Genomic DNA, 17,533 nt, shown 5'->3' with positions numbered 1-17,533 from the left:
GTGTTCCAGCACTGTCCTCTCCCAGCACACTGTAGCCTCACCCTGCACACATGGGACCCTGAGAGGGAGGTTGCACTTAGTGTCATCTACCAAGAGGTTTAAACTTATCGTAATGCATATGTAAGAAGCCTGTTCAATCTAGCTGCAGGGGCATTACTCCGGGTATAAATAAAGCCAAAACATTTTTATAGTAAGGGGTGGTTTCAACCCCTGGTATTTTTTTCTCTCGTCTGTGTCCCATTGGGGGTGAGGGGGTGTCCCTTCCCTTCCCGTTTCTAAAACATACCTGGAAGTGAGAGGAAATCTCCCCAATACAAATGAAATCTCCTCTTATGCCGCGTACACACGATCGGAAATTCCAACAAGAAAAGTCAGATGTTTGCTTTTGGTCGGAAATTCCAGCCGTGTGTATGCTCCATCGGACTTTTGCTGTCGGAATTTCCACCAACAAAAGAAAGAGAGCAGGTTCTCTATTTTTCAGATGGAAAAAGTTCCTATTGGAAAATCCGCTCGTCTGTATGCAATTCGGACGCACAAAAAACATGCATGCTCAGAATCAAGCAGAAGAGCCAAACTGCCTATTGAACTTCATTGATCTCGGCTCATCGTACGTCACCGCGTTCTTGACAGTTGGAATTTCCGACAAGATTTGTGTGACAGTGTGTATGCAACACAAGTTTAAATCAACATTCCGTGAAAAAAATCCACGGTTTTCTTGTCGGAATTTTCGATCGTCTGTATGCGGCATACAACTTTGGAAGATTTCCTCTATTCCCATTCTTTTCCAGTGACCACCCAAACATCTTGATTGTTAGTGATGATGGCAGTGGTCACCAGGACTGGTAAATTTTCCCAGTGGGCAAGATAGCAATAACCCGGTCCTTCCCTACTACTTCTGAAATAAAAAAATGGCTTTATACTGATATACGTTAAAGCTCAGCTTAAAGTAGAAGAGAGAATGTTCTAGAGGGCAGGGCAACTCCATTGCCCATATTTATGAATTGGGATGTCCAATCCATTTTTTTCCTTTACACCTAATTGGATATTCAGAGTGAAAACTGCTTCATCTTATTCATTAAAGTAGAACTTAAGGCAAAAAATGTTTCTTTAATTTTTGCCATCTGTGTCCTTTTGGGGAGATTTTACTTCACTTCCTGTCCCATAGCCATACAGGAAGTGAGAGGAAATCCCTGAAAATTAAGGGAATTCCTTGGGGACCCCCAGGTCACCAGAACTTTTGTCCTCTTCAGAATGTTTCCCCTCTATTATTTTTTTTGGGGGGGGGGGGCAATTTTTCTTATACTGTTCCTTTCAATTATACTAGTAAACAAGACAAATAGAGAGGATGAATCTCCTTAACCAATAAAAACTGACAGGTGTGTTCTAATTTTTATCCATAACTAAAAAAAGTTTTGCCTTAAGGTTTATTTTAGCATGGCTCCAGCCAAAACTTTTTAGATTGGGTTGGAAGATGATATTTTTCTCATATACTAAATCAGAGACACAACAGGACATGAAAGGATGTCTCTCCGAAGTGATCGTAAATACTGTAAATCTGCTAAAGTGACAGCTGTATAAATTAGATTTCCCCACACTGCCCCTACATCTCTCAAACTGGGACACAGAAACATACCGTAGTTATATCATTACAAAGTTGGTCAGGTTGAGAAAAGACACAAGTCCATCCAGTTCAACCAAAAAATAAATAAAATACAATCCCACATACACAAACCTTCACCCACAGTTGATCCAGAGGAAGGTGAAAAACCCCAGCAAAGCATGATCAAATTTGCTATAGCAGGGGGGAAAATTCCTTCCTGATCCCCGATAGGCAATCGGATTTTCCCCGGATCAACTTTACCTATAAATCTTAGTACTCAGTTATATTGCGTACATTTAGGAAATAATCCAGGCCTTTTTTAAAGCAATCTACTGAGTTTGCCAGAACCACAATACAGGGGGCCAGATTCATGAACAATGGTGCAGATTTGCACCGGCGTGGTGCATCATTTTTAGACTACACCAGTCCAGCGCGGAGAGGCAGTTAGGTGATTCAAGAAACTTTTTTTGTCTACGATGCCCCAGCGGGGCGGATTTTAGACGGCGTAAGGCCAACTGGGTGTCACCCTATGCTAATGAAGTGCCGACCGTGGCGCAGGGGTCACGCCGGGGCGCATCTTAGACCGCACATGCTCAGTGACATCCAGGGGTAAATGCCCCAATCTGCACATGCTCAGAACTGCGCCCCGGCGTGATCCCTGAGCTACGCCGACCCACTACCAAAGCCCAGTCCATGAATCAGCCCAGACTTCCGCCCTGCAGGTGCAAATGTACTGAAGCTTTTTTTTTTCTAAGCTAGGTCGTTTGCATTGTGGTGGGGCAGTTATGGCTGATGAGGAATCCTCAGGTGGGCGGATGACCAATTTCAGCCCAGAGGAGAGGGCTGTAATTATTGAGGGCCTCTCCCAACATGGGGACCGCCTCTATGTGTTGTCCAGCAAGTGTTGTTGCTCAGTTCGTTTGTAACGCTGCTGCTTTAGCTGCTCTCCAGCTGACCTCTGCAAGTTTGGTGCAAAGTTACCCCTGCTTTTATGAGGTGTAACTTTGCACCGGAAATTTCAGCTCCGCTCACCGGGAGTAGCCTGCGCCGGTCAAGCTTAAGTTGATGAATCGGCCCAAAAACCTAATTTGCATATTTAAAACACAAAAACCATGGCCGCGCCAGATCGGACCAGCGTAAATCTGCGCCAACGCCGCGCCGGCGTGGAAAGGTTACACCGAGGCGATGAAGTCTATTTGGAGGCGTAATCTGGTTCTCTGGGTAAGGCGCAGCGATCCGCCAGCGCAAATCTGCACTTACGCCGTGCATCTACCAAAAAAACGGTGTAAGTGCTTCATGAATCTGGCCCAGGGAGTCTATCCCACATTTTCACAGCTCTTATTGTGAAAAAAACTTTCTGTATTTGGAGATGAAATCTTTTTTCCTCTAGATGTAAAGAGTGCCCCCTTTGTCCTCTGTGATGACCTTAAAGTAAATAACTCAACACCAAGATCACTATATGGACCAATAATGTATTTGTACATGTTGATCATATCCCCCCTTAATCTCCTCTTCTCAAGAGGAAATAAATTCAGTTCTTCTAATCTTTCCTCATAGCTGAGCTCCTCCATTCCTCTTATCAGTTTGGTTGCCCTTCTCTGCACTTTCTCCAGTTCCCCGATATCCTTTTTGAGAACTGGTGCCCAAAACTGAACTGCATATTCCAGATGAGGTCTTACTAATGATTTGAACAGACAAAATTATATCTCTCTCTCTCTCTCTGGAATCTATGCCTCTCTTAATACAAGAAAGGACTTTGCTCGCTTTGGAAACCACAGCTTGACATTGCATGCCATTATTGAGCTTATGATCAACTAAAACCCCCAGATCCTTCTCCACTACAGATCCCCCCAATTGTACTCCCCCTAGCATGTATGATGCATGCATATTCTTAGCCCCCAAGTGCATAACTTTATTAACATTAAACCTTGTTTGCCACTTCGTTGCCCAATCAGACAGAGCATTGAGGTCGGCTTGTAAATTGGAGACATCCTGCAAGGACGTTATTCCACTGCATAGCTTGGTGTCATCTGCAAAGGCAGAAATGTTACTTTTGATCTCAGACCCAATATCATTTATAAATATATTGAAAAGTAAGGGTCCCAAAACTGAACCTTGGAGTACACCGCTGATAACCTTGGACCATTCAGAGTAAGAATCATTAACCATGACTCTCTGAATTCTGTCTTTTAGCCAGTTTTCTATCTATTTACACACTGATATTTCCAAGCCTGTAGACTTTACCTTACACATGAGCCGTGTGTGGAGAACTGTCAACCGCTTTTGCAAAATCCAAGTATACCACATCCACAGCCACGCCTCTGTCCAAGGTTAAACTTACCTCTTCATAAAAAAAATCAGGTGTGTTTGACTTCTGTCTTTCATGAATCCATGCTGTCTGTTGCTTAAAATATTTTTCCAGCAAGAACTCATGTGGTCTTCTATCAAACTCTCCAGTATCTTCCCGACTATAGACGTTAAACTAACCGGTCTATAGTTACTTGGCAAAGACTTTGATCCCTTTTTAAATATGGGCACCATATTGGCCCTGTGCCAATCCAGTGGTACCATCCCAGTCATTAACGAGTCTTTACATTTTAGAAACCATGGCCTTGAAATTAAAGAGCTCAATTATTTTAGGATCCGTGGGTGGATGTCACTTGGTCCAGGTGCTTTATCCACCTTTATTCTGTCTAAATATTTCTGGACCGTTTCACTTTTGAGCCATTGTGGATCATTTGGGGCTTTCACTACCACCCCCATTAAACCTGCCAGAGGATCTTTTACCCTAAACTACAAAATATTGCTGGATTTCTACAATAAAGGGTAGTTCAATGGACATTATAATAGTTTCAGGATTTCCATTCTATAGGAGTTGTTTGACGTTAAGCCATATCTAAACTCAAAACAAAAATGTAATATATTTCAGCTTCCCAAACCCAAAGATGTGGTGACTACAATAATTTTCTTTTGGAATTTGTTCCTCCTATATTTCCACCTGCTGATCCTGACAGTCCTAGGGTGGCAACACTCGCTCACTTCACTCACTGTACTACATCTATGGAGAAGCAGCATTGTCACCCTAGGCTGCTCTCCTGATTTGCACTACACATGCCTCCCCCTCTCCTGATCTATGTTCTATAGGAAAGAACTGCCTTTATAGTTTAGAGAAGATGGCTGTAAAACGGATAACATTGTTTGGGGTTTCAGTTTAAGTTACAATTACACTGGATTTCTGGCAGGATTAACAACTATTGTTCTGTACATCCAGAAAATGTTCCTAGCCTGAAAAAGAAAACAAATTCAGTCACCACATCTAAGTGACTGGAAAAGTATTACATTTTTATTCTTGGGCTTAGATTCACTTTAAGTTACTTTACAAAAGTTATGTCACCAGCATCTCATGAATTGAAAATTTGTGCTTTATTAAATTATTACATGGCTTCCAAACTGACTTCTGTCACCATTTAGGAAGAACAGATGCATTCCGTATTTATTCGAGTATATTGCGCACCCGTGTATAACGCGCACCCCTAATTTTCAATTAAAAATCGGTATAAAATCATTGTAATTGCCAAAAATCATTTATGTCCAGCCATGCCCCCTGTATGTCCAGCCATGCCCCCTGTATGTCCAGACATGCCCCCTGTATGTCCAGCCATGCCCCCTGTATGTCCAGCCATGCCCCCTGTATGTCCAGCCATGTCCCCTGTATGTCCAGCCATGCCCCCTGTATGTCCAGCCATGCCCCCTGTATGTCCAGCCATGCCCCCTGTATGTCCAGCCATGCCCCCTGTATGTCCAGCCATGTCCCCTTACCTTAAATCACGCGGCGCGTGGGAACATTACAGACAGCGTTCGTTTGAACAGCTGTTTTCCCTGCCACGCATAGACACTCCCCCTTGCTTGCGATTGGACAGATCCGTCCAAGGGGGAGTGTCTACGCGCGGCAGGGAAAACAGCTATTCAAACGAAAGCTGTCTAATGTTCCCACCGCGCCGCGTGATTAACGTTGTAGCGGTGTTGGTGGCTTCGGTGGCGGCGGCGGTAGCAGCGGCGTGTGCGGCGGCGGTAGCGGCGGCAGGGGGGACAAAGTCCTCGAGTATAACGCGCACCCAAACTTTGATCTTTTTTTTGGGTATAAAATTTTGCGCGTTATACTCGAATAAATACGGTAAGTGTAAAATAATGACTGGTTTAATATACCATGTCCCTGAAAATAAGACAGGGTCTTATATTAATTTTGGCTACAAAAATCACACTAGGACTTATTTCCAGGGGATGTCTTATTTATTTACGGTATGTACAATAATGTACATTTATTCAAATACAGTCATGTCATAGTCTTCTGGAAAAAAATATATATTCTGATTCTTTAAAGCATGATAGACAGCACAGTGCTTGTGCTGTGTCATTTACCCCCCTCTATGTTCTAAAAAACCCGGAATAAAACAATAAAAAATTTTTTTTTAAAGTTCCCCCTCTCTTCTCTCTCCCTCTCCCCCTGTCAGCTCAGGAGTCAGCATTATGAAATTCTGTAATCCCAAAACCTTGGTTAAAGTCCTTGTAAAATTATGTAATCCCTTCTGTAAAAAGATTATATAATGTGCAGTGTGTCTCCTTGTGTAACTTTACTGTGGTAAATAACTTATTTTCAGTGCTGCTGGGCGCTCACGTGATCTGCCAGAGCTCTTCTTCCCCACTCTGAATACAGCAGAGGGAGGGGCAGAGATCTCGGCTGACGTCAGCCCTTCTCCAAGAACTGTAAAGGGAGGGGCCACTGACATCAGCCAGGAGGAGTGGAGAAGATCTCCGGCGGGTCACGTGAGCACCCAGCGGCACTGTAAATAAAGTTACACAAGGAGACACACTGAACATTATATAATCTTTTTACAAAACCGATTACGGTGCGTGTTTTTACAAGGACTTTAACTAGGGCTTACCTTTGGGGTAGGGCTTATATTGCAACCATCCCTGAAAATCACGCTAAGTCTTATTTTTGGGGGAACAGGGTATATGTTGTAATTGCATAAATGTTATTGTCACTCAGAGCATATATTTTATGTTACCATCTTCTGTGTCTTATGTGACAGCTCTTAATATGTATCCCTTTTCTCATCTGTCTTGTCTCCAGGGATTACCGGGACCAATAGGAGTTCCAGGACCAAAGGGAAGCCGGGTTAGTGTCATTCTATAATTTACAGCCCGATGTGTGAGACAGTCTCTTTAGCAGAGACAACCAGAGGATTCTGGGATACCCACTGGAGTATCAAGTACACCATTGATGTCTATCACATTAGGAGTATGAGCTTGATTGAAATGTATTTGTAGTTTTATCATTTTTTGGAATGAATTATAACACCTTTAAACTGTATTTGTGGTTTATAATGATTTTGTCATAATTTACAGATTATTTTTAGCCTGTTTTTATACTTTATCAGCACAGAAAAGCAGAGCTGAATTCCCAGTGCCGAACAGGAAATGATGTTGCAGCCCAAATCACGGCTTTAGGTCTTGACCTACAGAGCAGATAACCCAGCTCTACTTGTGAGATGAATGAAAGCAAAGCAAGAATTATTGCAGCAGTGGTTGTAATAATTCCTGCTTTTGTTTTATCACATTATTCAATTGTTGTCAACATATATTATGGAAGAGCAAAGTGGTAAGGTGACCACAAAACCAGAGAGTATTGATTACTGTATTGCATGTCATCTAGGGATAATGTCCTTTGTACTTCAAATATGACTGTATTATACACTGAACTGTATCCTTTAACCAAATAATATACAGTATGAAAGCTGTTTTACCTGTAAAAGGATTTACATTCTGTCCTTCCAGCCCAGAGCTTCTTACCGTTCTCATTATTTTTAAATATATTTTTTTTACTCCAGAGGAACTCCTAGAATAATTTTCATATCTGCCTACTCAGCAGGGGATCTTTTCGCTGATTCCCAGACTCTGCCAGTGTGAGAGGGGCAGCACTAGGGACCTATCTGGAGAAAATATGCTTTATATGCTGATATGGAACATTCTGAGAGAGCAAAGTGAGCAGAGGGGTTAGCGCATCAGTGTTCTGCTGCTCTTTAATATCCAGGATAATGACAGCTGTATTCTCTTACCTGAAATAGAGATAAGTCAGATCAGCAACCTGGCTGCGCTACCTGGTGGGACTGTGTAAGTCGCAGGAATGGATACTTTTAAATCAAATCCTTTAGCAGGTAAAATAGCTCTTGTATATGTTAACTGTGTGTATAATTGTATGAAGCTCAGATTTAGAATGTAGAGTGGTCAGCAGTTTTATGGAGGTACACTGACATCATATAAAGCAGTTGTGAACAGGAATGATTTTAGATGAGTTTAGACTTCTCCGTTCAGTCAGTTTAATACCGTGTCTTCTATTAGGGTTCCCCAGTCTTGCTGCATGATCCCAGCTGCTCACAATATCTATATTCAGAGTAAACAAAGCTCTGTAATCTGTGGGCAGTAATTGCGCTCACAGTCCGTGGCTAGAAGTTCAGAAACTGTTTATATAACTCAACATTAACCGAGGAACACATCTTGAAGCCATATGCAAATGAGACGTCTAGGATTTTTTTGGGGGTCATCTGTGCTTGGTGTCTTTTGAAGCACATTTAAAAAGACTGTGCTACTTTTTTTGCGCAGTATTAGTCTTTTATGTCACTTTGATGAATTATTGTGGTTGCATACAGTTAGGAAATTGCTACTGTTTTAGCATACATTGGGGTTGCTTTACTAAAACTGGAGAGTGGAAAATCTGGTGCTGTTCTGCACAGAAACCAATCGGCTTCCAGTTTTTATTTTGTCAAAGCTTAATTGAACAAGCTAAAAAGAAGCTGACTGGCTACCATGCCAAGCTGCACCAGATTGTGCACGCTCCAGTGTTTGTAAAACCCCATAGTGTCAGAGGATATCGGTGGGATTTTTGGGAATCTACCCATCTTTTTAGAGACTACTGAGGCATAAAGGATTTTCTAGAAATAATTTTCCTAGAATACTAGGGACTTCATTGAGTTTTGAAAAATCTGCTTGTGCTAGGTTACTGACTTTTGAAGCCAGAAGTTCAACATCATAGTCCGACAGCCAGCATTGTTTGAAGAGTAGGATGGTGAGGTGCTGAGCTTCAGGGTAAATAAAGAATCTGGCATACATCTGACCCACTGGATAGCCAAGTTACGCAAGGTTACATAAACAGAGCGCCAAGCTAGGGATATCTGTCCAGGTGTGATTCTTTTTTTGTCTTTACAATGAAATGGTTCATTAACAGAATTAATACCAGTGTGTTTCGGAGGCTGTACAGAAACCTCTTTTTATCAGGGCTTGAATTAATTGTGCCAGAAAGATCCAGACAATGAATTGCTGGCTATAGATGGATTGAATGGGTTGTAAGAAAGAATATCAATTATTCTTTAATCCAAGCTCTGATAATGGAAGTTGGCTGCTTTTCTGTTAAATAACCTGGGCGCTAAAGAAGATGAATAATAACACATGGTGGCTCTTGCACAGTATTTTCAGTCATTTATGTGCAGAAGTATCTATACAAGACACTGTGGCAGAGTGGAGCTCTAACAGGTGGAGACTTGATTCAAAGGTAGATGGGAGAAAAGTTTACAGAAGCACCAGGATTACGACATGTGAGACAATGCTTTGTCAAGGAGTGTGGGCTATGAATTGGTTGCAATGTGTGATTTCCTTGTACATTTTATAGTGCGCTATCCTCTGTTAACTCATGCCAAGTCTAAAAGAGGTTAAATGAAACGTTGTGCTTCTTTTCAATCTTTGATCTGGAACATATTACCAAACGCAGTAGCCTCATCTAATCTCGTCTTCTGATACTCCCAGCTCTTTTCTGTAGATGGATTGGAAGTTGCAGAAATTACCAGCTTTTCTCTCTCTACGTGATAAAGTGGCTGCAACATCAAGATCTCATAAAATTTCTTTAAATATTCAAACACATTCAATCTACACACATAGGGACTTGGCGACTTTCATATCTGTAGACTTGTATTGTTTAGCCACTATTATCTGATTTTTCTGGGCTCTCTCTGCTTTTCTGGGTGGTAATGCAGATACATTTGTTATTAATGAACAGTTGAAAACCTTGGTTCTTTTTTAATGTTTTTTTCTTATTGTTTGCTTAACAGAAAATTGGGTCTGGTTTATAAATACCAGTGCAAAGCAAAACTGTGCTGTTGCCAAAAGCAGCTAATAAGATGCTTCTGTAGCTTTTATTTATTTGTAAAAAAAAGAAAGATGTCAGCAAGTACCTTATTGGCTGCCATGGTCACCACAGCTATTTGTTCTGGTTTAATTATGTAAACCAACCATGTTGTTAAGTAATTTTTGCTATTAACTCCTAACTAGAATTCTTTACAGCAGATTCTTGGCCACACACCACCTGCATAGAATTCCACCATCCCTGATGTGACACCTGCCTTCCTCCTGCATAGAATGCTACGGTCCCTGGTGTGAGGGTATGTGCCCTTGGACTACATCGTGGAAGCCAGCACCATGCAGTCCATGGGCATATACACTTGCCTCAAGGTTTATCTCATCACGGAAAACCTCAGACCAGCGCTGGAGGAGACATGGCTACACCAAGAGTTTGACGCCCCCAGGCATGTAGGAAAGGTTGAGGCTTGAGTTGGCTCTCATGTTTTTTTATTTTTTCTTTCCTTGCAGGGCTATATTGGCCCTCCGGGATTATTTGGCCTGCCTGGAGCTGATGGAGAACGCGTGAGTATTTTTTTTTCAGTACTAAAACATAAGTACATTTAAAAAAAGCTGCAATGTGCTGTGACTCATAGCAACAACAGTTCACTTTGCATTACTGTGGTGAGACCAGTGAATGAGGGCTTTAAATTATTTGCATTGTCAAGGTTGCTAAGCTAAGCGCCAGAAGAGCCAGACCATCATTTTTTTAAGTAGGCTATTTTCCTCTACATAACTCTGCTAGACTATTAAAAAAACTCTGGAGTGAGGTGAGTAGCTATGCCCAGCTGGAGAAAGTGCTTGATGCCTGAGTGACCTATCACCAGGAAAAAGTACCATCGTATTATGTTATATTATTATGTCCTTAGGTGTACCTGTGCAAATACTGAATTACAAAAAGTTGGCATTTTACATTCCACGGGGGTCTGGAAGCGCTCTGGAGTTGAATACAGTTTCCATTTCCAGAGAGTTAAGTTCACCTCAGAAGATGGTGTCTTTTGTATGGCCTCGTACACACGATCAGTCCATCCGATGAAAACGGACTGAAGGACCGTTGTCTTAGGTTAACCGATGAAGCTGACTGATGGTCCGTCGCGCCCACACACCATTGGTTAATGAACCGATCGTGTCAGAACGCGAACACGTAAACCACGTACAACGGCACTATAAAGGGGAAGTTCAAATCCAATGGCGCCACCCTTGGGGCTGCTTTAGCTGATTTTGTGTTAGTAAAAGACGATTCGCGCTTTTCTGTCTGTTACAGCGTGACGAATGTACCATGAATGTATGTCTCCAAAACGAACGCGAGTTTTACAAGAACGAGCGCTCCCGTCCCCCCTCATTTAGTCTGAGCATGCGTGGATTTTTAACCGATGGTCGTGCGTACTAACGATCGGTTTTGACCTATCAGTTAGTCGTCCATCGGTTAAATTTTAAAGCAAGTTCTCATTTTTTTGACCGAAGGTTAACTAACCTATGGGGCCCACACACGATCGGTTTGGACTGATGAAAACGGTCCTTCAGACTGTTCTCCTCTGACGATCCTATCGTGTGTACGCGGCCTAAGGGTGTAGCAAGGGTCTGTAGAGGAGGACAGTCTACTGAAAAAGGCTATATGGCACCTTGCTTTCCAAGTAAATGGAGTAGAACAGCACAGATAGCAACAAGAACCCACCAGGAGTAATACACTCCATTCAAAAATAAATTGTGTATCTTTAAGTAGAATTTTAAAAAAATGTAAAAAAAGTAAAAAAATGGTCCTAAGGTTGAGTAGAAAATCAGTGGTATTTATTCTTTGTCTTTCCTTGCAATGAGCAACATTTTACATTTATTTGATGTAGCTTAATGTATCAATTGCCCATATCAGGACCAAGTATACAGGGCGTAATTTCCCAAACTCACAGGTAAGATAAGTGGGCTGTTACAGCTTAATGCAAACGTGCCCCCACTGGTGAGTGGAGTCGTCCACCAGTTGCTATGTAGATGCAGTTGAGTATAGTCTCAGATTAGGTAGGTTTGTCTCATGGGTTTTGTTCCTGTTATAGGAGTTTTACCAGGCTTGGGCGAATTCGATTTGCCTTCAGAAGCTGTACCTGGGCATGACAGTATGTGACACGCCAGAAAGTGGAACAGTTTTGGAATAAAACAGACTGGCAGCAACACAGAAATAACTATACCCCCGGTCTGTGTGCCCTGCTCTGTACTTGCAGTGTATTCATTACCTTGTGCACTGAGGCTAGACAGATACGCACCACTGAGGCATGGAGCACGTCTTGTCTCAGCAGTGTCACTCCTGCCCCATTAGTTTCTTGGAAGTTCTTCCTCAATTACTGAAATGGTAATACCCTTTAAATGTGTCATTGCTACCTGTTGTCCAGTTGCTTGCCAGCAGTCACTAAAGTAAAGTTACATAAGCAAACCATTGTCACAACTGTTGATCTAAAAGGAGGACACGTTTGGGAAATGGCATGAACTTGAGCTGTATAAGGCCTCTTGCACACTGCAGCTTGAAAAAGCTCCGTACAGCTTTCTTTTTTTTTTTACTGAGCTAAAATACAGACCATTAATTGTAATGTGCCTATGTACACAGGTGTGTAAACAAGGACCGTGCATCCTTCATTAATTATTTTTTTTTAGAAAAATCTGCTTTTTTGATCAGTAATTTATCCCTCATGTGCGCCAAGTGAGTTGAAATCTCTCCTAACCAGGCCCCAGATAGCAGTAAAAACCCAACAGGGATTCTGCTCCTTCTCCACAGTATACAGAGCTAAAAAAAAACACTTTAAATGCTGCCATTTGACTGCTGTAAAAAGCTCTTTCCTTATGTGGTGATCAGAGTGTAACTACAAACAAGCCACATGGTGCCTCCTAACCCATCAAATGTGTAAATAAACAGGTACAGGAGAATAGCAGAAAGCCTGAGCCAGCTAAGTTTGGTAAAAGTAAAGCCTCGTACACGCGATCAGTCCATGCGATGAGAACGGTCTGAAGGACTGTTGTCATCGGTTAACCGATGAAGCTGACTGATGGTCCGTCGCGCCCACACACCATCGGTTAAATAACCGATCGTGTCAGAATGCCGTGACGTAAAACACAACGACGTGCTGAAAAAAACAAAGTTCAATGCTTCCAAGCATGCGTCGACTTGATTCTGAGCATGCGTGGATTTTTAACCGATGGTCGTGCCTACCAACGATCGGTTTTGACCTATCGGTTAGGAATCCATCGGTTGGCTTTTTCTTAACCGATGGTTAAATAACCTATGGGGCCCACACACGATCGGTTTTGACCGATGAAAACGGTCCATCAGACCGTTGTCCTCTGGTTAACCTATCGTGTGTACGAGGCCCAAGTCTCCCTGTTTACATAGACTTCAGGTTTTTTGTAGGTCAGTTTGTTAAAGTGTGGATAATTGATGAGCACTTGTGTGTTTTTTAAAGACTTGTTAAACTCAGAAACTGTTCTGTCCTGCGCTCGGTGGGTGATGGTTTTATAGAGCCAATCTATACACAGAGGGACCATGTAACTTCAAAGCAGTGTACATTGGGGATAGGAAGTCATGACCCTCTTTAAATAAACTCCTGTGCTCTCAGTAATTATATTGGTTTGTCTGTTTACCCTGCTGCCTACTGCATTCATCAAGTGCTGACAGCGGGGTGATCTCCTGAGAATGAGCCAAAGAGATTTTAGAGGGTTTCTTTTCAAGGGATTGTTTACTTCATTATATTGAGGTTATAGGTAGACATGTTCTATATGTTTAATAGCACAGAGTAAATATGTGTTAACCATTTAGCCTTGAAGTTTATGTAGAGCCACAACTTTTTTTTTCCTTTTAAGGTTTGAATAGTGCGAGGAAGAATTAGAAACTCTGTCAAGTTTGTATTGCTTGTACAAAATCCAATTAAAGCGCCAAACAAAAGGTCTAATAGTCCAAGCGCTTTAATATTGATATTAATTTAATGGAGATAACACAGAACAGCCAACGCATTTTGAGGGCTGAAAGATCTCCCATCCATTCTAATCCAGAGTTCCACTGATCTGTGTCCTGTCCCGTTTTTTTTTTATGCAGCAAACGGTTAAACACTGGTGATTATGTAAATCTTATGCCTCGTACACACAATCGGTTTTCGCGACAGGAAAAGTGCGATGTGAAGTTTTTGTCAGGAAAACCGGCCGTGTATGCTCTTTTCTGTCAGTTTGAGAGCAGGATCTCAGTTTTCGTGGCAGGAAAAATTCCTATTGCAAATCACATTCGTCTGTATGCAATTGCGACGCGCAAAAAAAACGCGCATGCCCAGAATCGAGCAGAAGAGCTGAACTGCATATTGAACTTCATTGATCTCGGCTCGTCATACTTGTACTTCACCGCATTCTTGACGGTCGGAATTTCAGCCAAGATTAGTGTGACAGTGTGTATGCAAGACAAATTTCAGCCATTTTCTTGCTAAAAAAAACCCTTGGTTTTCTTGTCGGAAATCGGGATCGTGTGCACGAGTCCTCCAATCTCTCAATTGCATTCAAGAACTAAAGAAGGGGAGATCTTTGCGCTTCTGAAAATCATTGCCTGTTCTGTATTGTCTCCTTGTGATTGTTTTGAGCCTTATGCTGCGTATACACGATCAGAATTTCGGACAACAAATGTTCGATGTGAGCTTTTGGTCGGATATTCCGACGTTGTGTAGGCTCTATTGGACATTTGCTGTCGGATATTCCGACCTTGTGTAGGCTCCATTGGACATTTGCTGTCGGAATTTCCGACAACAAATGTTTGAGAACTGGTTCTCCATTTTTCCGACAACAAAAGTTCTTGTCGGAAATTCCGATAGTCAGTATGCAATTCCGATAGTCAGTATGCAATTCCGATAGTCGGTATGCAATTCCAATAGTCGGTATGCAATTCCAATAGTCGGTATGCAATTCCGACGCACAAAAATCCTACGCATGCTGGGAATCAATCCTACGCATGCTCGGAATCATTGAACTTAATTTTTTTTGGCTCATTGTAGTGTTGTACGTGACCGCGTTCTTAACGTTCAGAATTTTCAACAACATTTGTGTGACCGTGTGTATGCGGCAGTGTATTGTTGTCGGAATGTCCGATCGTGTGTACACTGCATTAGTCCTTTTGTATGGCGCTCTCATTGTGAATCTTCAAATTTGGGCTCCCACTTTTGTTGAGAGCAGCCAGTGTTACAATCTGAACGACTAATTGTTTTAATCTAGTTTCTCACTTCCACACGTTATAATTTTTTATTGCTGTCTATGTCCCGATTGAGATTCACCCTCTCTCCACACCCTAGTGATTGTTACTAAGAAAGAAAGTGATGTTCAATGCAACATTTTATAGTTTTCACCATAACAAGCGATGCAAGTACATTTTTCTTTTGGGGCAAATGTTTTGGTGAAATCTGTCTAAGGCCCCTTTCACACTTGTATGACTTCCCCATGATTTCCAATGACTACCATTCATATTAGTACGACTTCAAAGTAGGCAAAATGGCGCGACTTTGAAGTCGTGGTAGTTTGAAAGGGGCCTAAAAGGGGGATTCCCTTCACTTTTGGGACAGGCGAAAATTACAAATCCTTGGCAGGTAAAACGGTAATATGTATATGAATTTCAACCATATTTAGCTGGAGTTCCATTTTACTAAGACTCTTTGGGGGTTATTTACGAAAGGCAAATCCACTTTGCACTAAAAGATTTGCCTTTAGTAAATAACCCCCATTGACTTATTTAAAAAGCAGCGGTATGGTTCAACCATACATCACAAACAAACACTGCAGATATATATTCAATCTGATTTAGAGATGTGCTCTGGGCTCCGCTGGCTTTGATGCAGAAAATTCCAAGTACCGTAAAAAAAGAAAAAAAAAAGTGATTTTACTTTAACAGGTCCGTTAAGCAGAGATAACTCCACAGGATCCTGCCAGCTACACACAGCAGTTTGTTTTTGATGAATGGGATGGGCCATTATGTGCATAGCAAAGCGCAGTGTAATGCTGACCAAATAGGAATGTCTGCTGTCTGCTTCCAGCTTCAGACTGTTTTATGATATCAGTTGTTTAAGCACTTAATGGTGGTTGCCTATTGTATTTTTATTTACACTTTTAGGCTCCATGTACACTGGGCTTAAAAAATGTCTGTTCTCTTTGGAGTAAAAAACGTCCATATAGAGCATTTTTTGTACAAAGTTTAGACGAGTTTAGGAAAGTTTTATGTTTTTCCTGCCAGTGAGCTCCAATCCGAAACGATAAACTCCAATCAAAAAGCTATATATATATATATATATATATATACTGTACAGTTAAAGTGTATGTGTGTGTATGTATATGTATGTATATGTGTGTGTATATGTGTGTGTGTGTGTGTGTGTGTGTATATATATATATATATATATATATATATATATATATATATATATATATTAGTGCTGTCAGTTAAACGCGCTATTAACGGCGTTAACGCAAACCCATGTTAACGCCGTCAATTTTTTTATCGCGCGATTAACGAGGCGGCGTTCGGGGGTTATACCGGGATGATGCCTGCAGCCGCAGGCATCATCCCGGTACCGTTGTTTAGAGCGGGCGATCGGCTATCCAAACATAACAACCGATGCGGCTAAAAGCCGCTCGGTTGTTATGCCAGAGGAGCGGGAGGGGACATCTCCCACCGCCTTTCGCCGCTCTGACCGGGCCTCCCGTCCCACCGGGAGACCCGATCCTAGATCCACCGCCTTCTGTGTCCAGGTTGGAGACTGACACTAAGCCGTAAGCGGCTTTGATTCAGTCTCCGCATTGAAACCACGGAAGCGGCGTCATGACGTCACTTCCGGGTTTCTCGGCTGCCAATGGCGCCGGATTTAAAAAAGTACACAGTATTCAGAATCGCCGTTTTCGGCGATCTGAATACTTTGAAGTGCAAAGGAGGGCTCGGAGGTCTTTTAGACCCCCGATCCCTCCATAAAGAGTACCTGTCACTACCTATTGCTGTCACAAGGGATGTTTACATTCCTTGTGACAGCAATAAAAGTGATCAAAATGTAAAAAAATAAAAAAACACAATTTAATATTATAAAAAAAAAAAAAAAAAAGAAAACAAAAAAAAATGTTTTAAAGGGTGAACCTCCTTAATCGCGCGATTAATCGTGAGTTAGCTATGACATTAATGCGATTTTTATCGCTTGACAGCACTAATATACTGGCCAAATGATTTGTACTTCTGTGCAGCCATCAAAACTACACAAGTTAAATTCCATGCAAAAGGCTAAAGGCACAGATGAAATGCATAGAAGAGCTGTTGTATTGCTGTACATCCAGTCCTGAGATTTCCACAGTGTACCACACCATACTAATGGCTCAAATCGCACCACACAGACATCGCATGTGATTTGCACAGGAATGCGTTGTGATTTCTGTGCGACTCACATGTGGTGTGCCGCACCGCATATTTGTGAACTGAGCCTTAGAGAGAATTCCCCGTTTGCATCGGGTCTTGAAATGCATTCGAATCGGTGCGGCCATACCGCACCATACCGATTCCCAAAAGTAGTTCCTGCACTACTTTTGGCGACTTCGGGGGGGATTTCAATAGACATCTGTGCTGGATTCAACCTGTTAAATTGCATGCCAAATCTCCACCTATTTCCGGCAATCGCATCGTCCGAATCGGTGTGACTTTGCGGCACCACACTGATTAGAAAAAGT

At 41.9% G+C, this 17,533-nt stretch overlaps 1 protein-coding gene across 2 annotated transcripts in view; it reads left to right on the top strand.

Annotated features, from left to right (window-relative positions):
- COL27A1 (collagen type XXVII alpha 1 chain) overlaps positions 1-17,533 on the top strand; it is a 540,002-nt gene that overhangs the window by 141,229 nt on the left and 381,240 nt on the right. For both annotated transcript variants that reach the window (XM_040324820.1, XM_040324819.1), the window contains exons 10-11: positions 6,735-6,779; positions 10,301-10,354. In XM_040324820.1, the coding sequence (XP_040180754.1) occupies positions 6,735-6,779; positions 10,301-10,354 (99 nt within the window). The remainder of the gene's footprint in view (positions 1-6,734; positions 6,780-10,300; positions 10,355-17,533) is intronic.

Source organism: Rana temporaria, chromosome 9 (genome assembly GCF_905171775.1).
Source record: "Rana temporaria chromosome 9, aRanTem1.1, whole genome shotgun sequence".
In the NCBI taxonomy this organism is placed as follows: Eukaryota; Metazoa; Chordata; class Amphibia; order Anura; family Ranidae; genus Rana; species Rana temporaria.
The sequence above is the reverse complement of the archived record's forward strand: the minus strand, read 5'-3'. Positions and strand labels throughout refer to the sequence as shown.